Source organism: Trematomus bernacchii, unplaced genomic scaffold (genome assembly GCF_902827165.1).
Source record: "Trematomus bernacchii unplaced genomic scaffold, fTreBer1.1, whole genome shotgun sequence".
Lineage (NCBI taxonomy): Eukaryota > Metazoa > Chordata > Actinopteri > Perciformes > Nototheniidae > Trematomus > Trematomus bernacchii.
Genome location: NW_022988050.1, coordinates 18,184,482 through 18,207,872, shown reverse-complemented (window position 1 = coordinate 18,207,872; position 23,391 = coordinate 18,184,482). Strand labels below are relative to the sequence as shown.

Here is a 23,391-nt window from a genome sequence, read left to right as displayed (position 1 = left end):
ATATACATTTTTTTTACTATCGTTGTTTACTCTTTATTCAACAGAATACGTAAATAATAGGGAATTTGTAGGTTACAATAATCATTTTCAAGTTTAAAGTTAGGTACATAAAGCATTTATTTCCTGTCGTATTTGTGCTACCCTCAGATAGCTACTTCCGCTAACAGCCCCACCTTTGTGATGATGAATGAGGGTTGGCAACAAGTTAAAGTACTGAATAATGAGGAAATATATAAATGTTTTTTTAATTGAATTATTAATTTTGTAAATCTTTTAGTTTTACCGTTTTTTAATAGATTTCATTTATGTATATGTTCTGACTAGATACACTTTTTGATATGCATTGCTTTGCTTTCAAATTGCAGATTCTACAGATTAATTCTGCCTTTTCACCAATTCCTTTATTAGACTTACTTTATCTTTAGTTTGATCAATGTAACAATGTTTCTGGTGACATTGAGTGTGTTGGACTTTAATATGAGCAACAATAATAACATGAGATAAATGTTTCTTCAATTAGAAAAACAAAACTAGATCATACTACATACTGTAACCATCAATTGTAATCTCAACAGGTTTTTTGGGTCCAGTCCTTTCCTTTTTCTGCTAAAATTGAATGAAAACACAGAAACTGTGAACCAAACAGCTTTTATTAATCAAATCATTAGTGGTTAAGCAATGCAACATTATACTAGAATCAGTTACCAACAAAACAAAAGCAAGGAAACAGTTAAGTGTGAACTACATTTGATGTTCCATTGACATCAGCCTGCGCACACCTGCGTGTTGTTATTGCTCTGGCAGACATGGCATTGTTAATCCACTTTGAAAGGCTTAGCCTTAAACGACTGATATAATTCTCTAACTCAATTGTATTTAAAAAAGCTAGGACATTAAACCTTGCTTACATGTTAGAGTGTCAATGTCATTTGTTGCCCTGTGAAATCTGTGCAACCATCAAAATGATTTGGCCTGAGAAGCTTTATTAAATGCAAAAGAAGTGCAAGCAGCAGAAGGCAAGAGGCTCTCTTGTAAAAAAAACTGCATATTATCTGCATTTGCAGTGATTCACATTATATACAAAAAACACTAATAAAGCTGTGATGTGTCTAAGCTACAAACTGAACGCTGACAGAACAAATGCTGTGGCAATGTGTTAAACTTTGGCAAGGGTTATATATAAAAAAACATTTTTACTCATACTTTCGATTCACCTATGCATTAGCGTCTGCGACCTGTTAAGGATAAGTGCATAGGTGAATGGAAATGTATCTTGAAAATGCTAGAAAATGTATTAATTAATTCTTGAACACAGTAGTTGTAAATATATAAAACATATATAAACCTTATTACAAATAAGTAAATGTGGACAAGAGATGAAAAATGTGTTGTAATATCTAAATAAAATGGTCATTTGTGAAGAGAACACTTTAGAGATCTAGTGAAAGGCACCTTTAATATGGAGCAGAGGAAATGAAATGACTGGACACTAGGGGTCAGTGTCAGACCTAGCTAGTACACACTCTCCTTTTGTCCTGTGAATGGACAGGTCCCAATAGTACACAGTTGATAAGACTGTGAACTGGTTCTTGCTGAGAGTATTGGTCCTTATCTCAGTTTATTTACGAAACACATCTTAAAAAAGGCACATAACACGATGTATATGAAGATTTTCAGAAGATAATCTGTCTCTGCCTTTGATTTGCAGACCTTCATTTTCATGGGAACTAGTTATCATTTGGCAGGACAATGTCGCATTAGAGTCCTGCAACAAGGTGTGATACAAATATTAGGCTGTCAATATTGCATAGGCATTGATGGCAGCCATGTGTACATTGTGTTCACATACAAATGCATGTACAAATATCTAACTGTGAACTCATCAAAATCTAGAAATGACAACATGGTAACTAAGTAATGAGTACATTAAGCAGGGTAAGATAACACTTCAGTATTTAAACAGATGAACGACACAGGGGTGGAAGGAATACTTTTGTGTGTGTGTGTGTGTGTGTGTGTGTGTGTGTGTGTGTGTGTGTGTGTGTGTGTGTGTGTGTGTGTGTGTGTGTGTGTGTGTGTGTGTGTGTGTGTGTGTGTGTGTGTGTGTTATGTAATAGGACATGTGTTTAAGCATTTTAAGCACCAATATGTACTCAGTTTGTTTATGAACAATTTGGAAATTAGGATTTCACTGTTCAACTTTCCATTGGACATTAATACTATAATTCAGGACAGGAGATTATTCCTTTCCATATGCTTGCTTGGGTTTTTTTTAAATAGGAGGACATGGTAAAAATACGTTACAATGCGATGATGGTGTCTTCCTTATTGTTTCTTGACTATGTCAGTTCCACAATGGCCCCACCTCCCTTCCCCAGCCAAGAACAAAGTTATTTTCGGTTTCCTCTTCACATTTTCTTCTTCTTCTTCTTCTTCTTTTTCTTCTTTCCAATTTCACGATCATCAACTTCACTCAAACAAATATGGACTCTAAACACTGTAGCAGCTAGCTACATTACCCTTGAAGTGCTTGTGCACTTGGGAATATATGGGATATGGGAAGATTTGTATTATCCCTTGAAAAAGAAGCCCTTTCTGGTGATTTATTATTTTGTTTGCACAACTTGGGTCCCTATTTTGTAGTTAATGCCATTATTCGTAATGGTGATAATAACATTGTCTTGAAAAATTAACTGTCTCTATCTGGGAATGCTGCAACCCAACGTCAGATTACCTTCTAGTCCCTACTCTTTTTGCACCAATACAGTTGTTCTATACTGGTAAACTTCCTGGCACTAGCTTTGCTCTTTGGTAATGTTTTAGCAACATTAACATTCAAGTCAAGAGATGCAAACAGTCGGACAATCAGAAAGGATGGTTTGTAGGCTTGCCAAACTTATACGGTGGAGAAACAAAGATGAACAGTACTGTCCTTATGATAGTAGTGCTTGTCCACACGTTTTTCTGTAAGGTGATCCACTGACAGTTTATGTGTACTCCATATATAAAGTGGTTTGTACTTTACATAACCCTAACCCTAACTCAGCTGTCTAACCATCTGACTGACCTATCTTTTCACGTGTTCCCAGATCTCAGCAATTACTTGGAGGTACAAAGTTATCATAACTGACACTAATAATGGCTGAAACAATAACAAAAATAGACCCAAGTTGTCATGAACCATATTTTTTTCTTTAGCAATCCCCAATTTTGCTTTCACAAAACAATCTCAGGGATTATGTAAAGATCTTGGCCAATTCCTTATTCTTTATCTAGTCGCTGTCTCTATCTCTGTCTTCATTCTCCTGCAGAGCCTCTTGGCTGTCTTCCTCTTCATCCTCGTCAGCTTCCTCCTCATCCCCTCCTCCATTCATCATCTCCATCTCAAGCTCCACTGCGCCCTCCTCCACCTCCCCATCCACTCCACTGAAGGCATCAGCATCCTGGGACACCTCCACCATCTCGGTTCCCTGGATCACCTCTTCGGCACCCTCACGGATTTTCTTGACGTGGAAGGTGAAGGGGGGCACCTTGTACACAGCAGTCTGTGAGCGGGCGTAAACCACATGGTCCGGTGTGAAGGACTTCTTCACCTTCTCACGGGATGTCACGATCTTCTGCTTGCGATCAGGGTTGACACTCATCCGTGTTCCGAGCTTCCCCATCTTCTTCTCGATGTTGTGACGTGTCTTCTCCAGATTGTCCTTGGTCTTCTGTTTGGTCTTCTCCAAAGTATCCTTGGTTTTCTGCTTGGTCTTCTCCAGGTTATCTTTTGTCTTCTGCTTTGTCTTCTCAATGTTTTCCTTGGTTTTCTGTTTGGTCCTCTCCAGGTTCTCTTTGGTCTTTGCTCTGTTCTTATCCATCTTCTCCTTTGAGAAGACCGTCTTCAGGGTTTGTACACGCTGCAGGCTGCTTCGCTTGATGCGCTCGGCGCGGGACTCCTCGATGGTCTCCTCGATCTCCAACCCCTCCTCATCTGACGAGAGGTCTACATGGGGTTTGTCTGCCTTCTCTGCTTCCCCTGCCTCCTCCCCTTCCACAACTTCCTTCAGCTCCAGCATGCTGCCTCCTCTGCTTCCTGACACAGACTCAGAAACCCTCAAGGATTTGGAGATGCTGAGTTTTGAGGGAACCTTCACTTCATCCTGTGGAGAAAAGAACATCATTTTGTTTATGAAAGTACTGTTAATGTAATTTAGCAAAACCAGAAAAAACGTTTAAACAGGAAATGACGGTTCAGGACAGGCTTAAACATTTTGGAAGTCCCAATAACATAAAAAACGAGTATAAAAGGTTGAAGGAACTGGAAAACCACTGAGAATAATACATCTTGAGATATTAATCTGCAGCAACTCCAACAGTATAATTACTGTATAGTCAAATTACTGCAGATTTGGATTGTTTAGTGGATGAGATTGTAAACATTTTCATAATATAATATTTTTGCATGTATTCATTTCTATTTGTGCAATTTCCCATTCTCTTTCTGCACAGGTACACACAGGCTCACTGTAGTGACTCACCAGTCAGAGTTTGCAACACAATAGAGGCATTAGAGATGTGGACTGATACAGTTTGGGACCAAGATCTAGGGGAATCAGTAACAAGACTCCAGGGTTCACTTCATTATGTCATGCCAGAGGGAGAAATGACAAGGAAGAATGTAAGACCAAGGGATGGAAAAATGGAAATGGAAATAGGTTGGGGGGGTTTCCTGGGAGCCGGGAGCAATGTGTTAAAGAGTTATGCAACAAAACCACAGTTTGAGTACAAAGCTGCACATACCTTTCCACACACACACACACACACACACACACACACACACACACACACACACACACACACACACACACACACACACACACACACACACACACACACACACACACACACACACACACACACACACACACACAGCATATTGAGAGTGTGTGAGTTCATCAGCCTATGGGCATGCATTTTGTGTACAAGTTCAAGTCAGTACACTGAAAAAACTGAATAGTTGACTTTAATTAAATGTATTACGTCAATAAATGTCACATAACTGTATTAAGTTAGTTGAAAGCAATAATATTACATTTTTTATCTAAACTTAATATTATTGCTTTGTCCAGAGACAGACAAGTGCTCTGCTGTCCCATGTTAGGTCTCAATTCAAGACAGAAATGTCCAAAATGTCCAAAGTCAAGACCAAGTCCAAAACTTTGTGTAAAAGGCCTAAATTAGTTATTATGCCCCCTTCACCAAATGCAATGGCATTTTGAGTTTGGAGACAGAGAAACAGTTAGTCTGTATTGTATACATCTTGACATTTGTAAATAACAACCATTAAATAAACAAAATGTCAATGAATGTTATAACGGAAATTCAAAAATAACTGCTTCTAGAAAAAGTACTCTTCAGTAACTTCAGTTCCAACTGAAACAATTTCAGAGGACATGCTGCTGATTGATTAGGGCAAATAAAGAATAAAGACACAACATTAGGAAATTAGCCAACATGATACAGTATGAGGCTAAAATGGTGAACTAAAACTAATTATCAGACTATGACCATAGTATTTACAGTATAGTCAAGTCTAGACTGGTGACATATGGTGTAAGGTTAAGCTTGGTAATATTACACTTAATATGGGCAGTCTTTCCTAAAGGGTCATCATAACAAATGTTCACTTGTACTCAGAATTCATTTAACTGAGTCATATAACATAACGTTTCCACACCCAAAAATATGGACCCATTACATTTCCGTCACTCCATGACCTAATACAAAAACATGAGATTGCCATGCAACTTGCTCATTGGTTGAGAAATGTTGATTTTATTGATCAATATGGCATTTCCAGCATCCCCTCAGGACAAAGTAGCCCTACTACCATCCAGGCTCTAAGATGAGACGCTTCGTCATTCTGTGCTGTGTGTTATGAACCCTTCAGATTTAGGACCCACTAGGTGTTTGTTGCAACATAAAAGTCTTGCTCAGCACAGTTTTGACACCTCCTGTACAGATTACCACGATACACTGTACTGCAAGTATAGGACAACCTGACCCGGCCCGCCCAGATAAAGCATTCCTGCACAGCACCATGCTCACCTCCTTCTGCCATCATACAACCCTCCATTTCCCCCCCTCCTCCATATCCTATTAACCTTTTTCACTTTCCTCTGTTTGCCTTGCAGTTAGGGAGCCTTTCTTTGTGCCTCCCTCACCTCATAAACACAATGCTCCGGCCTGTAAATGAAGCCATGTAAGGAGGGGTGAGGGAAGCGGCTCTTCCTCTTTCCATCACAGCAAATCCTCGTCCAATTAGGATCCTGAATGTCTGTGTGAGGGCCAATACTTGTTGTACGTACTGTATTGTCTTTTCCTGTCCCTCTACACTGCCTCTATGTTCAAAACAGGAACACAGACACAAAGGATCACAGGGAGGGGGGGGGGGGGGGGGGGGGGGGCCTAAGGTGTGGAAAGGGAAGACACTTCTGTGCTGTTGTATGACTCGAGTAATAGCACATGTGGGATGATGCTTCTGAGTCTTGGAAAACCATCTGCTCAGCAGGAAGATGATAGCATCAAAGTTTGGCTGGAAGGTGGAGGTATGGGAGCTGACGGGGACTGAGGGGGGGGCTCATGTCTATTGTGTTCTGTTCAGCAGTGTGATGGTGGTTTTATGAAGGTATTGTACTGCGGTATCTTGGGTAAACTTGACCCTGGATGTGGGATCTTGGCTTTCCTGAACAGCTGTGTTGACAGGCGCGGTGCTGGAAAATACCTGACCTGCTAATATTCATCACATCATGTTTGGATCCCAAGAACAATGCGCTGGGTGTTGTAAATCGCTTAAGCAACGTGTAGACCGATTCTCTGACACGGCCACACACACTGTCACAGGAGTTCTGATTAAGGTCCACGTTAGGGTTGAATGTTTACGTGCAGCTTTCTCTTATGGGAATACATGTTTGAATGACAATGGAGTTTCCTGATATATCATAGACAATTCAAACATAGACAACACTTTTGACTTTAATTAAATGTATTATGTCAACAGATTTCACATAACTGTATAAGGTTAGTTGAAAGCAATAATATGAAGTTTCATATACATAAATGAATATTAGTTTCTTAATATTACTGCTTTCAACTAACCTAATACAGTTATGTGAAATCTGTTGACATAATACATTTAATTAAAGTCAACGTTTCAGTTTTTTCAGTGTATGGAATAATGATGTGAATTATAATCAACACTTAGTTTAGTTCCACCTGGAGTACATTTACAAGCTACCCTGCAGTTTACAAAGTAATTCAAACTAGCCGCACATTTCACTTTGACAAACACATTAATATAACTACACAAATATTCTGGAGTCATTTTAGGCTTTGTTGATTAATAAACTGTCACACCCATGAAAAGGTTAAACTAGCTGAATCTCATAAGCTTTTTGAGCTTTAGCTGGACTGTTACTTTATCTCTGGAGACGTACAGTGTGAACAGTGTGTGCCCGGGGAAGCCCCGTCTGTCAGCTACAGTGTTGGAGGTCACTAATGTGTTTGCATAGACCGAATTCATCAGGGGGGTCTGTGCTGCAGTGCATGTGTGTGTGTGTGTGTGTGTGTGTGTGTGTGTGTGTGTGTGTGTGTGTGTGTGTGTGTGTGTGTGTGTGTGTGTGTGTGTGTGTGTGTGTGTGTTTGTGTGTGTGTGTGTGTGTGTGTGTGTGTGTGTGTGTGTGTCCAAGTACATGGAAAGAGAGGGAAGTTCAGGCATTCACCTTAATGTGTTGACATCCTGACCCTCCTAATTTAATGGGGCATTGTTCTCTATGACGCTTCTGAACAAAACACAGGAAGGTACACTCAGAGCCATGGAAAATAGAGAAATGAGGTATGTAATGGCTCTGTGTGTGTGCTTGTTGACGAGTGTGTGTCTGTCTGGGGCGTGGCAGTGAGACTACATTTTGCCTTTAGCTCTTGCAAAAGGAGATAATTTCCATATCTGGTTTGTACTTTCATTACTAAATGATCAGGAGGGAATTTAGTTGCAAAACACACTAAACCACAATCTGTGTGCGTGTATAAGAGGCAGAGAAAGTCACTGTGTGTTGGAGCGATGGGAGTTTTCATCTCGTGATTTGCTACAGCACAATATGGGGCTGCGCTCTTTATCTCCTGTTATGCCTTCATGTGGATTTGTGTGTGTGTGTGTGTGTGTGTGTGTGTGTGTGTGTGTGTGTGTGTGTGTGTGTGTGTGTGTGTGTGTGTGTGTGTGTGTGTGTGTGTGTGAGTGTGTGTGTGTGTGTGTGTGTGTGTGTGTGTGTGTGTGTGTGTGTGTGTGTGTGTGTGTGTGTGTGTGTGAGTGTGTGTCAGATGCTGAGATCAGCTGCCTGATGCTCTGTGTTGTCAGCATAATGCAGTGTTTCTCTTTCATGATGAGTGTGTGGGGGGGCTTCTGTCCCACTCTGCCTCTGAACAGCCCAGCACAAGTGTTTTGACCTGAACCCCTAAAGTTTATTTAGTTAGTTTCACTCTAAGTTATAAGATATTTATATATATATATATTTCAGTTTACAAGTATAAATTCTATACCTGTTTGCCGTAAGTTGGCAGGAGGCCATTCAAATCAATGTGCCACTGTGTTACATTATACTGCTATTGAGTGGTCAAAGTCGGAAATGTTCAAATTCTAGTAAAAGTAGATTTAAAGGGCTGGTACAAGTGGTTCTGCATGTTTACATTATGTATGACTTACAGCTGTTCATTTTGCAAAGCATGCAGCATGGATCAAATCAATTAAATGTATTTTAGTCCATGTTATGCATAGTACTGTATGAAATGTCTTAGTCTTGTAATTTATCAAAGTTTATCAACACTGTATTCATTTTTGTCCAAGTTTCATTCTTCTAGGAGGCTGCTTTGTAGACTTTTCAATTCAATCTGCACTATAACTGCATAACTAAGTAACACTACTGCAACAACAGAACAAATGAATGCACCCTTGGAGTTCACAAATGGATTACAATCTTTCGTGAACTTTCATTACTAAACAAAAAACAAAAAAAGGAAATGGCTGCCCTTCACAGAAGTAAAAACATTTTGTCAAATCTTAAACTATTAAGCAAACCAAAGGATTACCTAGTGTGTGTTGTATATTATCATTAACATATCACTGAAAGCACGCTTTCCTGTTTGTTCCTTTGTGTTTCCTGAAAGTCACATTTTACAGTTTTAGGGAAGTTTCATGTGGGCATAGTTGGATTTTCTGGGCGTTGCCAATTGGTGAGCCACACGCTGACGATCAACCAGCTCAGAGGAACCATGGCAGCAACAACAATGCCAGAGCCATACCTCAGCCAAGTGTGTGCATAGGACACATTTTGATATGCCTTACAGCTACATCTGTGCTTCTGTGCCTCGTGCCACTATTACAACATGTTTTGCATAAAGTGAACTCGTAAAGATCATGCCAGAACTAACCATTTTAGATTTTTTTGCCTCTCGTGGCATTCAAAAATATGTTGTTGTACTTGTGTCTCCATGGTAACAGTGGTGAGCTTGAACTATAATGTTTCCAGATGAAGGGAAGGATTGGAAAGCAGACAGAAGTTGTTTGTTTGTGTAATGAAGGTCTTTGTATGTGTGTGCACAAGCTTTGACTGTGCCTGAACGTGTGTGTGTTTGTGTGTGTATGTGAGCGCACCATGGAAGCTTTCCACTCCAAGCCCACACTGCAACCACTCATCAGCCTTATGTAGAGTGAGAGACAGGAATCCCAGTGCAACACACCCCTCTCTGTTTCTGCTTTCCTGTTTAAACTTAAACCACAAAGAACTCCCCTACTGCTGTGGAAAGAGTGTGTGTGTGTATGTGTGGCTGCAATAAATTGTGCACTCACGCAGCACATGTACAGTTGCTAGCATAGATGCAGGAAACACTCAAACACACACTCGCGCAAAAAGGGGATTTTCCAGTAAATCCAGGAAGATGGGGAATCCTCATAATACTGACGTACAGAGGAATGTGGGCAGTCAAAGAATCAAATGAGGACATTGTCTTTCTTCTTCTGGAGCTCTGGAATCACAATCTAACAATCTCATGATGTTCATTCAGCTGATGGCCTTTACCAAGTTGTCATGGAAATGTTGATATCATTTAGATCAGGTGATGTGATATTAAGTAAAGGCTCCACTAAACTGATATTACATGGGCCTTGTGGTGAGATCAGTTTCTTAACTGCTGTTTTTAAGGTTAGGAATTCATTTTGACCTTTAACTCACTTAACAAATACCCTTTATGGCTCCATAAGCCACACAAAGAAAGTAAAAAGGGTAATTAAACATCTTCTGGAGGCTCTGGAACACTTCATTTTCATTTTAGATAAAAGAGCATTTCTATACACAGCACGTTGTAAATCTTTTTATAACAAAGACTACACAAGCTAAGCCAAGAGCAGGCGAGCGCCATGGAATTACTCATGGAACATTTTGGACCAGGGACAGATGGTAGAGGGGCATTTATGTGGCTGAATCATTCATACTGGAGTGTAATGTTTGAGGCAGCAGGAATAATTCCCCCTCAAGAGTTTAACCTTGATTGTTATAGGATTTGAAGCTTACATATCTGAGATATGTTAAAACCTGGATAGTTCAAACAAAACTATTTGCATACAAGACAGATTAAAGGGGTTTATTTCTGGCCAAAGTCAGAAGCATCACCAAAACAGTAAACTGCTGATCTGTGAAATAACTGTAAACATGTAAATCTGTTTTCCTCTCTGCTGCTGTCATTTCAGGCGATATAGTTGCGACCCCCTCTCTAACCTCCAGTCAGAACATCCAGTGCCCAGGTTGAGCTCATTAAATATCCACTCCTCATCAAATCCAGATCTTCAGCCTTTTCTTCATCTCATCACCATCACCACCTGTGTCTTTATTAATGGGCATTTCATTTACTAACAGCTTCAACTCCCCCCAAAAAATGCATGATATCAAGATTGGGTATAAATGACAACGACATTTCTTATGATTTTCTACCAAGTCAAGAAATATTAGTAAACCTCATGGGGTTTGTGCAGTCTGCCCAGAGCAGAAGGCTAATTGCAGCTTGGAGGGTCTGAGTGCTGAGTCATGAATCTCCAAAATGTTGGAACAATGATTGCAATGATTGGCTCAAAGCAGCTGTTAATCTGTTTCAAAAAAAGTTGACTTGTCCAACAGCAGCAGAGGTCCAACCCTTGAGCCCGTCCACCAGCATCAGTGTGAATGACCAGCCGTTAGCAGGAAGCATGACACATGTTTAAGAGCAGATTGAATGGAACCACAAGTAGGAACATTTTCTCCTAATACGTGTTTTTTTCCACTTTTGTAAAAAAACTAATAAATATGTAACATGCTAAAACAATGTGTGAGTAAAGCTCAACTCTTCATCTACTACATCAATGCCACTGATAAAGGCTTCGCTGAGATAATCCTGCTTCCTCTACTTGGACATTGACCAAGTTAGTAGCTAGACACAAACTTCAGGTATACATTAGTGTCTTTATGCAAACTTTGTGGGTGTGACTTTTGTTTGGGCTTGCAAGTACTCCCCCCAAAGCATCATAGAAAACCCAGAAAAGGTGCAGAGCTAGAACACTGAGACAACATTTGACAAAATGTGGACTTTAACAACAAAGTTCAAAATGTGCATGGCTTTAAGATAACAGATATCTCATACAGTATATATGTTTTACATTACTTACTGTTTTCTAACTAAAGCCAAGACAAGCATGCTGGGATATCATTTGAACCTTGATGCTCTCTGTCAGCCTGGCTCCTCAGGTGATGGATGCATATGCATACATTGCTCCAACCAGCCAAGGGACTGTGTGTGTGTGTGTGTGTGTGTGTGTGTGTGTGTGTGTGTGTGTGTGTGTGTGTGTGTGTGTGTGTGTGTGTGTGTGTGTGTGTGTGTGTGTGTGTGTGTGTGTGTGTGTGTGTGTGTGTGTGTGTGTGTGTGTGTGTGTGTGTGTGTTCAGCGCATTTCATTTCTCATGTGAGTGCCATGGGAAAGAGTGTGATGGTCACACACAGCATAAAACTCTGGGGAGAGAACTCCCTACTCTCCTCCTATTTTCCACTCGTCCCCTTTAATCAGAGACATGGGACAAGAGAGAGAGAGGGAGAGAGAGAGAGAGATTTCTATATAAAGTGATGGCATGCCACAGGTCCCTGAGGGGAGAGAGAGAGACGGATGAGTCACCAGGCCTGTTGTTTTGCGCTGGAGCTCAGCAGCTCTCTTTCACATCCCTAAATTCCTTCCAGCCCTCATTCCTGACCCCTTACTTTGTTTCCTTTTACCTTCCTTGGTTTTGTGGTTTCCTTACAGTGTTAAGAGAGTAGACTAAGATTCTCAAATGACTGTGGAATGAGACAGATCAGCATCACAGTCACAGCTCCATGGCAACCAAACATTGAGAAACCAAAATATTCCTGTGCCAGCTGTGAACGAGATAACTTCATTCTCATTTTATCCAGTTCAGGAAGATCGCTCGAATAGTATTGATAATTGAATGAAGCTGATTTGCATTACAATTAGTAAAATTATATTATAGACTGCTGACCCATTTGCACACATTGTTGCTTTACATGAAGATATGCAATATATTCTTTAGAAATGGGCAGGAAATTGTTCTTTACTGTAGTTTTATTTGTGAGAAAACAACACATGCAGTAGGCTTGTTAGGTGGTCTTTGAAAACGGCATAGGTTGTTGACAACAAGCCGTATCCATTTGAGCATACTTTTTATTTGCACAGCTTCATAATCGTTTTTCTTAATTAAAGGGAAGCAGCTAATTCTCAAGGTCCCAGTATCAACACTTAGCCTAGAGTTTCCAAGTTCTTACTAAGGGAAAGTCGGGGAAGTTGGATGTCATTTTAAATAAATTATAATAACTAAAATCAGCACACTCTCACAGATTTGAATAGAAATAGCATGCAGCTCTGAGCAAGCCGCCCTTTTCGAACTTTGCTACACTTTTACACACTTTGCCGCACTTTTCCAAACTTGGCCACACTTATCCACAATTTGCTGCAGTCTGCCGCACTTTGCCACAATTTGCTGCAGTCTGCCGCACTTTGCCACAATTTGCTGCAGTCTGCCGCACTTTGCCACATTTTGCTGCACTTTGAAGTAAATTCTACTTTAGGGGATAGGACGCCCCCCATGACCTGCAAAATCCCTGATTTGAGTTCTGTTGGGGACCTATCATCTCTCTCCCTTGTCATCTCTCTATCTATTAAAGGCATGATGCCAAAAGAAAAACAAATCTGTAAATGATTGAGATTCATGTATTGGAAAGGGTATACTTTGGAAAGAGCCAGGTTAGTCATTTCCCACTGTCCAAAGTCTTTATGCTAAGCTAGGCTAACACTCTTACTACCTAACACATAGAAAGGAGAATTTAAAAAAGGGATTTAAGTTAGCATGTTTTCTGCAATGTTGAAGCGTTTCTTAAAGTCAGTTCCATGACATTGGTCATGTTTTCCTCACCCCTATACTCTTATCTCTAGGCAGGATATGTCTCCTTATGTTATTTTGTAGTCAACATCTGATTTCCTACAGTGCTCAAATGCATCACAGCATGTTTGCCAGTGTATTCAGGAGCCACAACAGTTTGCATGAACCTCTTCTCTACTCAAACAGAGGAGCTTTGTAAGGATGAACGCATCAATCTTTCACAAATAAGGATTTATTGAAGTGTTTCCAAGGTTCCAGACACATGTGTTTGAGGCAGCTCGTTCTCACCCCTCTCCTCTCTCACTGCAAGACACAGCTTGCCATTGTCGACTATCACTGGAGGTTTACAACATACTTTGGTTCACTGGGATTCTGATCATGTACTTTCATGTAGGGGCACACAGAAACACACACATGCAAATGCAGCCCAATAAACACACACACATACACACAATCCTTGGTAGTGAGTACACAAGGAACCCAGTCATTAATAATTCCACCTGAGTGATAACACACACGATGTATAATTGCAATGCCATACCCAATGGTAACTGTAAACACAAGATGATTTAACATTTGAATGTAATCTTTGAAGTTTTAGCTTCACTCTCAAAAAGTGATTTTATTATGATGGGACCAGCAGGTGAAGCTTGGCATCCCCCCCCCACTCCTTACGTGCCCTCTCTGGTTCTATGTACAGTTCCCCATGCTTGGCTAACAGTAACTTGGACAGCCGGGGATGACAGTGGTTGTTCCCATGGCAACCCTGTGTTACTCTTTCCAATAACAATGGAGGAGGTTGGTGTTTATGGAGAGATTTATGGAGCTGCAGAAGAAGTGGTTTCTTCCTCTCCTGTTTGCTCCTGTCCTGCTCTGTGAAATGTGTCCTCTGCTTCGAGCTAATAGAAACGTAAGGCTACTGATGGGCATAAGCATATACAGTCTATTGAAGTACTCATGTTAAAAGGGTTAAAGTGATTTTTTATTGCACTTTCATAAAGAGAATGAGCGAGAAATAGATTGAAATAAAAGTGGTCCAAATAGCAGAGGCTTAAAGAGAATCATGACATCTGACTCGTCTCCAGACGTTCAAGTCGAGTGGATTGGATTTTGGTAGTTTCACTTTTTTAATTCAATCAACATTCTAAGGGGATTTAATCACGTAATGAACTTAATAAAACAAAAATAAATGTAATAAAATGAGCCTGTTGGAAGTAATATCTCAGAATTGTACAGAAATGATGGCTCTTGGCTTCCCTGAAAGCACCATAAACTGTAGAAATATTTTAGAGAAAGAAGTTTGAGAAAGGCGTCCTCATATTACATTTAATACAGAGCTTGATAGTTAAGTGACTTATCACAAACAAACTTCTGTTCAGGCCAACTAGATTCAGAGCAGGAAACACATGATGGAAGGAATCATGAGGAACAAACTAATGTTTTCAATAAGCACCACTCTTGACTATGAGTCAGCCACGTCTGACTCATGTGGAAAAGCTTTTACTTACAAATAAAACATAATTTGGGGAAAGACAAGGATCTGAGAGACAATATTCTCTATTGATGTCTACTGAGTAGCAGATAAGTCATGCAATTTACCACAGCTGAAAGATGATTAGGGTATTTTTGAAGAGCTGAGTTTTATACAAGATATTGAATATGTTAAGATGTGAAAGTAGTGCAGTGTGAGTGAAACCTGGAAGTGAATGGCAGGGAGACTGCTCCCTGTTCTTTAATGTATACTATTACGATAAGTAGAAAATAGTTCAAACAACATGAACAGTGTCAGAACATTGTCTCCACCCATTTTAATTGATTTTTCTGCCAGTAAAGAGTACACTATTGGACATTTTAGTGATACACGTTTCCATCAACCTGTTGTTATGCACATGTTTTATTTCACAAGTGTGTGGATCTATTAAAGCAAAAGCAAAATGGGACAAAGTGCAATAGAAACTGATTTAGTGTGTGGAGGATAATACATGAAGAACCTCTGCATTTTCATTTGCTTATTTTTAGGAAAATTGGTTAAAATGTGCAATATATTTGGATTGAAACTTGGCTATTAACATACACACACATACAAACATCTGCCCTAGCTCCATTTATGTAAGTGAAATGTACATTTTGTGAGTGCAGAATTGTCTCATTGCTGCCCCAAGTGGCCAATGGGTGGAAACACACACTACAACTGCAACTCTCACCAACCTTGTGTAGTGCACCAGAAACAGTGACTTTTCTCTCAGAAAAAGACTTCAGTTGGAGGCATCTATCTGCCACTTTGACCTTGACCATTGGGGTACTAATATAAAGTCCAGGTATAATCCACAACTTTTGCTAATGGTAAACAAAACATGAGCGACTATGCAATGGACATTTGGCATGACTGGCTTGTGACCAGGGACATAAAAAACAAACAAACATGAGGATAGTGTCTTTGATCTTACCAAGTAACTGCTGCCAGAACATTCAAGTTTAGTCATAGCTAGCTGCAACCACCACCACAAACATGTTCGAATAAGATGCCTGTCTGTCAAGCAAACATGCCCTAGTGTCCATGGAGAAAACATCTATTGGATAGTGCAGATTAGGACACATGCAATTAAAGAGGAACGGGACAGAGCAACAGGCTACATTAGCCTCTACTAGCATAACATTGTGATCGGAAGACAAATGTTCAATGTCAAGAATTAACAATCAAGCTGTTGTTGTGTCCTGAATGTCGGAACAACTTGTCTAGGCCCGGCCTCTGATCCGCAAAACCAAACAGGAACACTTTTCTAAAGGCCCTTTCCTTCTCACAATCAAACAAGTATGTGATAGTTGCTATTTTTAGATGGCTCTCCCCTTCTCATTCTCTGTCTCCATAAGCCCTATGTTACCTCCCCCTTCTGTCTCCTCTATCCTCTATCCCTCCTCTCCTTCTCTCTTACCCCTTTCTCAGAATTTTGTTAACACTCTCTTGTCAATGCCCTGACCATCTTGCCTGGCATTCACACCACCCCTACCTACTGAACCAAAGCCAAAAACACTCCACCAAAAAGCTGTGCTCCCAGCTGAAACAATGTTACACACAATCAGCCTGTGAACGGAGCTAGGAGCATTTCTGCCTCACATGTCCTTATATGGACCTGGATCGACCTGCATGAAAAGAATGGGTTGACTGATTAATTTCCATGCAATTCACTACTCAGACATCTTTTGCTCCAAGGCTGTTTGTGAAATGTGTACTTTACAGTGTTGCAGATCTGGTTCTAGTTTGTGAGAAGAATGTTCCGAGTGCTTCATTTGTAAATCATTTGGATGAAACTATGATCACAGTGGAATAAAGGAGCAGTTTGACAAGGTGCTATTGATTGAAATAGTAGTGGCAACAGGTGTTTTGGTTGGTTTCTGTGGAAGGTATAAGAAAGATGAGCAGGATTTGTTCTGACAGATTGTTTGTGATATTTCTGCAGTCCAAGTTCCTGATTCCATTGAATGTCAAGAAAAGTAGACAAAAGAACAAAGCTTTGATTCAAAGAGGAAAAAATATGTAAAAGCTCTTTCTTAAGGCTCCAGTAAAACCACAAAGAGGGAAAGTGTGAAGTGGCTTAGCGTCTACATGCAGGCCAACTTGGCTGGCAAGTTGTAACTAGCCCCATTTGTGAATTATTATAATGACTTTATACGTTACTCTATGACATGGTGTCTTCTATCCAAATTGTAATTGAAAAGCAACATTTGCAATTTCTACCAGTTAGCAACTAGCTAGCTTCTTTGCTAACCCGAAACAGAAGTAAACAAGGGACATATTTTTTGTCTGCTGCCAATAAACAGATTCTAAATTCATCTCCAGGCAACCAGGACTAAAGTACTGTGCACTTTGCTCTGCCACTGGATCGTTGATTGCAGCTTTTTTTAATGAAATGAATGATGTTGAAATGATATGGAATGGCTATAACCACTCGTATACTAAGGCAATCTGAACATGCTTATCTGTGAATGATTCATCAAGAGGACAATCTGATAGATTTGGACAAAGAAGAAAACGAGGGAAGAGATCGAAAAATGCAGGGGTGAGGGAGAAGGGATGGTCTTTAGGGCGTGGTGGGGTGAGGAGGACATGATGTGGAGAGAATGATCCTGGTGGGTGGAGGAGCAAGGGAGAGGGAGGAACAGGGTGGTGATTGTGGAGGAGGAGGCAGGAGGAGGTTAGCATGGAGAGCTGAGGATGCCTGCGTTATGAATCAGCTGTCTAAATATGGTCCCTGCTTTTCATCTCCACACACCCTTCCGCTCCCCGTGCAAAGTGGACGGACCTCTCTTCTTCTTGTTTATCTTTCGCTCTCACTCACCCACATATATTGTTCCAACCACATTACAGTGATGGAGGAATCTCCCCGGGTCAATCGGTCACATATTCTCACTAAACTGAATGCTTTTTTTCAGCCAACAGCAACTACTATAGTAGATAGTGGCATGCACACACATTTGGGGGCAGGGTAACAAACATGTCTTCACACTTAACACCTGACCATCACGATAGCCGGGGCGTTTAAGTATGCTTCGAATGGACACAATCACAGAGTGTGTCTTTAAACCAAGTTTAGGGCAAAGTGTTTACAGCTGTTCCAAGTGGTCGCATTGAATGCTGGGTTAGAGCCGAGAAGGGTCCAGCTCCAAAGCTCCAGGCTCGGACTCATCTTCTTAGTCAGACCATTTTGGGCCCCAAATATGGAGAAATAAGTGACGTCTGAAATGGTGTAGGCTAGGCCTACGCCAGAATCGATTATCAAAATATGGCATATATAGCATGCATTCATTAGCTTCTAAAGCCTGAGCCACAAGATATTCACCAATAACACCAAGGTAAGCAATACGACTTTTTCAATAGAACTGTAGCTCATAGTTAGGTTGCGTTAAGCAGCAAATACCTTTTGCTGCTGTATAAACCTTATACTTTTGCTAACGTAAACTAGCTAAGCTAAGCGAAGCTAAACTATCATTATTGTTATCGAAAAATTATGCAATGAGCTAAGTTTTTCCCTGACTTTAACGTATATCTAATATTAGCGTATGTAGGTAACAATACACTATGCAATATAAAAACAGGAATGATATTGTTTTTTATTAAAAAGGATGCGCGATACATGCACATGATTTTTTTCACATGTTATTTTGTATCATGGGTCATTGCGATGGAGATGGTTTGAAGCTTAGCGCTGTGCAGCGGGACACTTTTGGTAAAGCCTGTGTCTCCTTGAAGACATTCATAGCATTACACTTTGACAATTTGATCTATCGTTCATATAACTGGATAGTACAGCTTGAATTAACTAATGTTTTCATCACTCTGCTTCACTCCCTCGCACACACACTGTGGGGTACGGTTGTCACATTCCAGGTTGGATCCTCAGTTAGTGTAAGCTCTTTTTTCTGGCTCCATATGGCCTCAGCTGTCAAGAAACTCCACACAGATGTAAGGGAGTAAATCTCATGGCTTAGTGGATATTCAGGCCAAAATGAGCCAAAAACACACACGCCACTGCGAACACACACACACCCACGCACTCCCCCAAACAGAAGGACAGCTGCTGATGCTAACAGGGAGACACTTGCACTGATGTGATGACAGATCAGCTGCTGATTCACACATCATACAGTAGTCTGAGTTAGTCCGGCATTCCAGTTATGGGATATCATTGGCTTTAATAACAGGTGGTGTTGTTTTGCAGGGGAGTGATTTTATTTTTTGTGATCGCAATTAATTATGCCACAATGAGATCTAATGCAATCCAACTTTTTTCATGCCCTACCCTAAAATAGAAAACAAGCTTGCATGATTATGTGGAACACTTCCTATAGACCAGCAGGTCTCCCTTGAAAAAGAGATCTATGATCTCAAGGGACAATCTGGTTAAATAAAGGTTTGAAATGAAATGAGACCACAAGGAAACTCTAATATATATGCATTGAAATCACAAATACATATTTATGGTGTCAGATGTTGATGACATTTGTTTTACATGAGAAACCAAGATGGACAAAGTCATAGCTTCTGTCAGTCAGCTTGTTAGGACCTCACTTGTGATGGGGGCCCAGGAGGGAGTGGAGGGAAGACTGGTGGCTCAACAGCTGCTATTAAAGCAGATATTAAACATCCATATGCTCCACTACAACCCCCCGTGCTGTGTCCTCCCTGTGTGAGCTGACCCTATGTACAGTAACAGAACACACAGCTCAGTAACAATGTGTTTTTATGATCCCCCGAGCACCAGGGCAGGGCTTCTCAATTCAATGCCCAAAATAAGAGAAAACTAGCTGTAGGAAAGAAAACATATACATAAGTATTTTTGTGAATTCTTGAATAAGAAAATGTACATTAAAACCATTTAATCCCAGACTAAAACTAGTTTGCCTGGCGTAAGGAAGAACATACAGCTATTAATCCTATAACTGTAGATTTTTCTAAATTGTTGTTTTGTCACTCAAATCTATTATATTGAAATAACTCCAAAGTCCAATGGAAAGACCAGCTTCGACCTTAGATGGCGACTTTGTTTTAAAGGCACATTTTTAAATGAATGGGGGTAAAAATGACACACCACACCTGTTTTACTCTAAAAGCTTTATGGGGGCTATAGTCCAGTGTGCAGACTATACTGTTTTCCTACTTTATACTTCCACTGTGCATTCAAAAGGACATCTTTTCGACAGCCATAAGGACGATTAGCTTAACAGTGTTCAATGTGTTGCTGTGAGTTTTCTGTGGTATTCAACAGTACTAATGAGTCGTCACAAAGACCAACAATTTATGTGTTGACACTCTGTGCAAGTAGCCAAATAAACAGTGTGACAGTGTTGGGGGGTGTAGGTGGAATCTCTCTCAGTCTGCTGATTTTGAAAGAATGTGCTCTTGAAGGGCAACAGGGGAGCACAGAAAATTGAAAACAGAACAACACATTGTGCTTAGCTTTTTTAATGAAGATACATCTGACGTTATGTCATGGTTGGCAACCGTTAACTAAGCCAGTGTTTTGAGTTAGTGGGTGAGCCAGAGATAGGCATTTCAGGGGGAGTTTCTCTTGCCACAGGGCCCATGGTGTTGGCTAACACTAGCAATATCCCAACCCCTTTTGTTTTTCTCTGTGTGGTATTCCAAGCAGATTGTATTGGAAACTTGCAGCCCTCAGCTTTATTAGATATTAATTAAAACGTTGATTTATGCTTCTTTCCGATTTCGAAACAATTCACTCATCAAATTCCTTCAGATGTGTTTATCAGCTCAGAGGTGTGACATGCTCATCTGCTGATCATTATGTACACAACTTTGGGCTGGTATACCAGGAAAATGAAGCCAAATATAGTGTGTAAGCCTGTTGGAATAGATTTTAATTTATAAGCATTCACAGTCAGACTGTCTGGGTTGCTCAAGATGGAGCTCTAATTTGACTTCTGCCCCGCTGTTGGATAGAGACTGAGAGAGAGAGAGAGAGTGAGGTTGGTCCAAGCTGTGAGTCAAGGGTGGAAACTCTGAATGTTCTCGCGCCACTGCAAAAAGCTACAAGCTATTACACATCACACAGCAGCCTCACAGGCTAAAAAAAGAAACAGGGCTCCCCTCAACTCCCCTCAAGTGAAAAAAACGTGCTCTGCTCTCTGTCTTTTTAAATGAAACATCTGCCCTTCAGAGCTCTCTTTCCTCCACTCCTCTGCCTTGAACAGGACCTTGAGCGTGCTTGTGGTATTTTCCATCTTTGTTTTTAAAAAAAAAGGGAAAGAGTGAAATGACGTTACGAATGGATTCCGTAAGGAATACGCAGCCAGCGAGCCTGCCTTGTATTCGTTAGTCCTATATATAGTATAGTGTGCTACGGAAGAAAAATATCTGGAAGCCACCTGCAGTGGATACTGGGTATTTGACTATGTACAGTAGATCTGGGGTCGGGCAGGGGGGTGTAGAGCAACATCTGGGAGGGTTTAAATCTCAGAATGATACACATGACCACTGCTACTGTTTGTTGTTTAAGAATATAATGTATTGAATCTGAGCTTAAAGTAGAATGCGCTAAATTGAGTAATGGCTAAAAAAAGTGCTTTTAAAGGGATCATAGGGCCTCAAAGAGATGATGTATTAAAAAAAAATCATATAAAGGGTCACTCATAAGGAAAATGTAGCAGATAGCAAACAGGAAAAACACAGGAAGCTGTGTTTTTTTGTAAATGAGTGTGAGTAATGTCTCCGGTAATTGTTTCTAAGGAAGCGGTGTGAATCAATCTTAAAATTAATCTTATAATAAATCTTATAATTAATTTCTGCCTTTGATTATGATCACAGGAATCCATTTTCCATTCATGCAGAATTTGAAGGGATGTGGTTCGGTTGATGGTTGGCATACACACATTCAGGTCATGTCAGCTTATAACTACAAAGAAACTCTTCCCTTGAGGCCTTTGATTTATTAAAGGTTAGGGTTAGAGTATATTTCTCATAAAGGTGTCACACAAGTGTCCAAGCATCACTTAATAGATTAAATATTCTTATAAATGTGTGGGAAAATAAATGAAAGGTACCATCCTATTTGTTAAATATTATCTATCCTGGGAAAAGCATTAGTGAGTGGCATGTTTGTGCTATTGCAGGCTCAGTGGTGAGAGATAGCACAGCCTGTCACCTGGTCGCATGCCAGCGATATGAAACCTTCAACCACTCCCTGAAATCCTCTGCACCTCAGGAACAAATAGTTTAAACCACCATGACCACTTACAGCATTCTTTTTTTCCAAGTGGCGTGTCAGTGTCATAACTTTCATTCACATTCAAGAGCGCAAACATTTGTAGGGCTCAGCAATGGGCCACACCCTTCCCTAAACCAATAAGGTGGCACATCATTTACATACACAACTTTTCAGAAAAACCACAACCACACACTGATACATCTTCACACACTCTTACCTGGTAGATCATGACTTTGAAGTTGCGTCTCTTGAGCAGCTCGGACTCGTTGTTCTCCAGCTTCTTGATCTGGCCTCCTTGCTTCTCCAGGGTGGCGTGCACGGTCTTGACGTTGACGCTGACCTTGCGCACTTTCTCCATCATCTTGTTCACGGAGTTGGACGTAGTGCTGTGGCTCTTCGACAGTTTGGTCAGCTCGCCCTGAATGCTGTTCACCGAGCGCTCCATATCCTGCTGCCTGGCCTCCAACCCGCTCTGGGTCTGCTGGATCTGGTCCACCGCCCCGATGATCTTGTCGAGCAAAGTCAGAACCATCACCCCGTTCACCTGGGTGTCTTGCTTTCCAGCTTCGTCCTTGTCTTCGGCGGAATCCCCCTCTGTACCCATGATGGACAGCTCTTTCTTGACTGCGGCGAGGGCATCGTCTTCGTCATCTGAGGGGGGGAGGTTGACCTCATCGTCTGAGATCTCAGTCAGGGTTTGAGGCTCCATCAGGGCACTTGTGGATTCCAGTGCTTCCATAGTAGCCATGTCGGTGGATTTGAAGTGTACAGACAGCTAAGCTACCTTTCTGCTTCTTCTAGATGCCTTTTTCCACTTTCTCACCTGCTTCTCCCTTTCTTCTCTTGATCTCTACTATTTTCTCCTCCTACTTCGTAACTGACTTATCTCTCTCCAGCATATAAGCACTCTGTCTCTCTATCTGTCTGTCCTGTCTACTTCAAATCCCTGGAATCAGTCCAGTGTGCAGGGGCAGCCAAGAGATACTGGATGTTACCACATGAGCGTTGGGATGTGAATGCCACACCAGGCAGAGAAACCCTCCAGTCAAGCTACAGCTGGCTGGGTTTTTTTCTCTCCACCCCCCTTATTTTCCATTGGACTCTCCTCCTCTCTTCAAACTCCTCCCCTCCCTAAATACACACACACACACACATCGGTTAGACTCTACCTCTAGCTGTAGG

At 40.8% G+C, this 23,391-nt stretch overlaps 2 protein-coding genes across 2 annotated transcripts in view; one reads left to right on the top strand and one right to left on the bottom strand.

The window, feature by feature from the left end:
* Positions 1-632: 632 nt before the first annotated feature.
* On the bottom strand, positions 633-23,238 carry LOC117473354 (caveolae-associated protein 1-like). Its single transcript, XM_034118914.1, has 2 exons — positions 22,427-23,238; positions 633-4,145 (listed from the first exon to the last, which is right to left on the bottom strand). Exons 1-2 carry the CDS (start codon positions 22,955-22,957, stop codon positions 3,273-3,275), a joined length of 1,404 nt encoding a protein of 467 aa, XP_033974805.1. The 5' UTR covers positions 22,958-23,238; the 3' UTR covers positions 633-3,272.
* LOC117473353 (V-type proton ATPase 116 kDa subunit a-like) overlaps positions 6,516-23,391 on the top strand; it is a 53,435-nt gene continuing 36,559 nt past the window's right edge. The window contains exon 1 of the mRNA XM_034118910.1: positions 6,516-6,593. The gene's annotated coding sequence lies outside the window, so the exon portion shown is untranslated. The remainder of the gene's footprint in view (positions 6,594-23,391) is intronic.

Excerpts from the sequence above, each read along its gene's own strand:
- LOC117473354 (XM_034118914.1), bottom strand. The coding sequence starts at position 22,957 with ATGGCTACTATGGAAGCACTGGAATCCACAAGTGCCCTGATGGAGCCT. Across the intron at positions 4,146-22,426 it reads TCAAAGTCATGATCTACCAG|GATGAAGTGAAGGTTCCCTC; the intron begins GTAAGAGTGTGT and ends TTTTCTCCACAG.